Consider the following 3,858-nt stretch of genomic DNA (forward strand, 5'->3'; position numbering starts at 1 on the left):
CACGTCCTCCAGGCCCCGCCCCTCAACCCCACCTGAAGGTGCCTGAGCCCCAGCCCCTACTTGTCTCCCCTTTTTAAAATCTCTTGCTTTCTTGCGGGGTTGGGGGTTGAACCCAGGCCCTAGCGCATGCTAGGCAAGAGCTGTCCCACTGAGCTACAGCTCCAGCCACCTGTCGCCTGCTTTTCTGCCTCCGCCCTCCCACCTGCCCCACCCCTGCGTACTTGACTGCACCGTGGACTTGGCCTTGGGCAAGGGCTGCCACGTTGCTCCGAACTGTCTTCAGACTGGCGAGGACCTGTCGGGTGACAGGTGGTCAGAGGTGGCCGGGAGCTGAAGCCTGAACGTGGTGGGGGTGCGGGAGGAACCCACCTGGGCAAAGGGCGTCACTATCATGTCTTCTCCATGTCTGCGGGGGATGGGGGGACGGGCCATCAGGAGACCGTCTTCAGCCTGAGCGCACCTCCCCTGGAGACTCCTCCCGACCTCATCTGGCCCCGGGCCTCCTCCCCCACTCTCCCTGGGAACCCCGCAGCCCTCCCGCCAGGCGCCTCGCTTTATCCGCTTTTCCCCAGTGGGGAAACCGAGTCCCGGGGGCAGTGGGGATCTTAGTAGAGTCTGGACAGAAACGGTCGTATTTCTCTTTTCATTACCGGTACCAGGAAGCTCAAATCAAAGTATTTGTTCACTTGCTGATAATTGGCCTTAATGTGTCCAGAATGCCACCCCCGCCCCCAACCCCAGGAGCACACAGATCACCTGAGATCCTCTGCCGCACACTCCACTGAATAAGTTAACGGCCTGGCGAACTCCTACTTAAACTCCAAAATCTAGCTCAAATGGCTCCCAGAAGGAGCTGGCTGGGTGGAGAAGAGGAAGGGTGGGAGCGGTCACCCCAGCAGCCCTGACTCACAGGTCGCTGGCCACGGAGGAGTTCCGGGACAAGGCCTTAGGTGACAGTTCATAGTCGCTGTCCGAGCGGTACAGGAAAGACTCTCGCCGCTGGCTGTGGGGGGCCGGGGCCTGAGCCCCACGTCCAAGGCCAGCCCCGGACTGAGGGTCCAGGACAGTCCTTCCACGCGACAGCCCATTTTCCAGGTCAAAGCTGAAGGCAGAGGAGGTAATGGTCAGAGCACAGGACCCTGGCAGCTGGGTGCCTGGTGGCGGTGGGCGCCTCCCTGGGTGGCACTGTGGCCACCTGCCCCCGGCTCCGCAGGGACCGGGTAACCCTCACACCTGCTCTGCGTGTCCACCCGGACTCTTCCCACTTGGGCCTGGACTCCAGGTCCTGGGTTCCAACGTTCCTCAAAGTGGCCGTGTGACCCTGGGCAGGTGTTTTCCCTAGACCTAGCCACCCTGTCCCTAATATGGGCGTGTTAAACTCGGTCCCCAAGGGCTCTAGGGGGTCACATCTGAGCGCCCTAGAACAGTGACTGGGCATCTGTATAGCAAAGATGCAACTAAGGGTAGGTCCCAGGGTAAGTCCACCTGGAGTGAAAATGGCCCTGGGCTCTTCCACCTGGAAGGCTCAGATCCGCCTACATAGCACACTCCCCAGGGCTCCTCATACCAGAGTTCCCACCCAGAGCAGCCTTGAGCACACCCTTAGGCCACCCAACGACTGTCCAGGCTCCACCCTCATCCCTCACGGCCCTGCCCCCTGGCCGTCGACCACGCCCCATCTTCAGTTTGCACTCATCCTGTTCCTTTCAGCCCCCGGACCTTCGCACAAGCTGCTACCTCTACCCTGAGCACCGTCATCCCCAACACCCCCTGCTCCATTCAAACTCCAGGTCTTTGTTTTCCCCCACCACACCTCCCTGGGCAGAGGGATCTATGCCCTTCCTCTTGGGATCAGAAGTCCGAGAAAGTGCTGAGATGTAGGCGACCTTGGGGGGTCAAGGGCTTTTGAGAAGATGAGGACCGGACAGCTGAGAGGAGGAGAAATCGGCACCGCCCAGATTCCGAGCTCCTACCCAAGGGCCTGAATCCACCTGGTCCCTCACTGTGACTCTACCCTGGTCGCAGGGCCAGACCGACACCCATCAGGAGGCTCTGGGCAGGGGGCAGCAACGTTTGGCTCAGATAGTGGGGGCGTGGGGGATTCTGCACGATTCGGTTCTGCTGGGCCAGATTCGGTCGTGTCTGGTTGGCTCAGATCACACAGGGTTGGACCTCTTCACCGGGAGTTCGGTGGAATGATTTCGATCAGCTTCGGATACTTCCGGCAATCCTGGCAGGTTCGAATGAGTTCGTGTTTCTTCGGCGAAGTCCGGACACGCTCGGCTGCTTCGAGTAAGTCCGGGTAGCGCTCGGGCCAGGTCGGGAACATTCGGCTCAGTCCAGTCGCACTCGGGGAATTTCGGCTGCCCTCGGCTTTTTCCGCCAGATTCCTTCGGGTTCCTGCGCTCCGACAGGTCCCTCAGGGCTGGGGAGACCAGAGTCTCTCCTTGACGTCACGTAGGGGGTGGCTTGTAACCCCTCCGAGCCCTTGGCACCCGCGCGTGGTGGCGGGCTGGGAGACGCTGCTGGCTGGCGGCGGATACCCCAACTTGTCCTCCGAGCGGGGAGACCTGCAGATGGCGACCCCCCTGTCCCTCTTTCACCGATCCCCAAAGGTTATGGGAAAGCGTGCCTGGGGACAAATAGAGAAACTGAGGCAGGGAACAGCTGTAGGGTGCTGTGTTCGAGTCCGAATCCCGGACGCCGAGGGTTAAGGGCAGCGCCTGGCCTTTCCTGGGGCGGGGGGTGGCTGTTTTTCTTTCTGCTCTAAACTTAGCCGGGGGCGGCGGGGTCAGGCGGTGGTTCCATGACGCGGGAGGTGCGGGGTGAGGTCGCTCTGGCTCTGGGAACTGCGCGGCTGCCCATTGGTCAGATCGGTAAACCGAGGCCTGGGGACTCAGGGCTCCTGGACCTCGGAGGTTTGGGGGCAGCCTAGACGCCCGGGTCCTGCTTCAGCCTCACTTTACCCCCCGGGTGTACCCCGGGTGCCCGCTCTGAGCCCTCGGAAGGTACCGCTCTTCATTGGTGCCTGGTATCCTGATGTCGCTCTCTGGGACCCGGGACCCCATGTCCAGTCTGAAATGGCACCATCAGGGATCACAGTCACACCTCCCTCTGCCCAGCTTGTCACTCTCTGGCGATGTGACCTTGAAGGAGACCTCCTGTCTCCGAGCCTCTGGGTGCCAGATTGCCAAGTGGATATGAATTGGGTGCGAAAAGAACGCAGGGTGCTAGCCACACTCGGCGCCCACAAGACCCAGCCTCGATCCACTGGCCCACGAGGTGACATTTGCTTGGCGAAGAGCGGGATTTGAACCCAGAGCCGTGGACCTCCTCAGAGCTGCAGCTGAACCGGGCTGCAGGGAACCGGGCTGGGAGCGGACGCGGTCCACTCTCAGCCTGGGAAAGGGACACTCGCCCTCCTTTTCCTTATGTCCCGAACATCCTGCCCGCATCAAATCGAGTCTTGCTCGGTGGACACCCCGGGTTCATTGTGAGGCCCCCAGATCATCTTGTTGCTGGCGCTGGGATGGCCGCGGGGGTGGGGAGGCCAAGGACGCAGCCTTCCTCTCCTCCCTCCCCAGGGCGCTCAACCCTCCGGTCCCAGGCCAGCGAGGGTCAGGAGAGACGTGAGCCTCCGCCCGTCCTGCTCTGGGCCACACAGCTGGGAAGGGACAGTCGGCCGGTCCCCTGGGCGCGTGTCTAGGCGGTGGGTGGAGGAGGGAGACAGAGATGGGGAGGGAGGGAGGGGGGGAGAGAGAGTCACAAACTGACGGAGAGCCAGGGCCGGGGGACAGAGACGCTGCGAAGGGAAAGAGGCCCCGGCTGCCCTTGGATCTGCCCTTCAGGCCTCCGCCC

The 3,858-nt window shown here is 62.2% G+C and overlaps 2 protein-coding genes across 5 annotated transcripts in view; both read right to left on the minus strand.

Annotated features, from left to right (window-relative positions):
• Positions 1–3,858, minus strand: part of Pde4c (phosphodiesterase 4C) — a 36,304-nt gene that overhangs the window by 5,921 nt on the left and 26,525 nt on the right. The gene's annotated exons all lie outside the window — the stretch shown is intronic.
• Positions 45–3,858, minus strand: part of LOC125613708 (cAMP-specific 3',5'-cyclic phosphodiesterase 4C-like) — a 21,398-nt gene continuing 17,584 nt past the window's right edge. The window contains exons 1-4 of one of the 3 annotated variants that reach the window (XM_048794836.1): positions 2,015–3,852; positions 911–1,102; positions 370–406; positions 45–295 (exon numbers count right to left, since the gene is read on the minus strand). In XM_048794836.1, coding sequence (XP_048650793.1) covers positions 74–295; positions 370–406; positions 911–1,102; positions 2,015–2,043 — 480 coding nt within the window. In that variant the 5' untranslated portion in view covers positions 2,044–3,852 and the 3' untranslated portion in view covers positions 45–73. Of the gene's footprint in view, positions 407–910; positions 1,103–2,014; positions 3,853–3,858 lie in introns of those variants that run through there. The other 2 variants (XM_048794834.1, XM_048794835.1) reach the window with 2 other exon arrangements.

Source organism: Marmota marmota, unplaced genomic scaffold (genome assembly GCF_001458135.2).
Source record: "Marmota marmota marmota unplaced genomic scaffold, marMar, whole genome shotgun sequence".
NCBI lineage: Eukaryota > Metazoa > Chordata > Mammalia > Rodentia > Sciuridae > Marmota > Marmota marmota.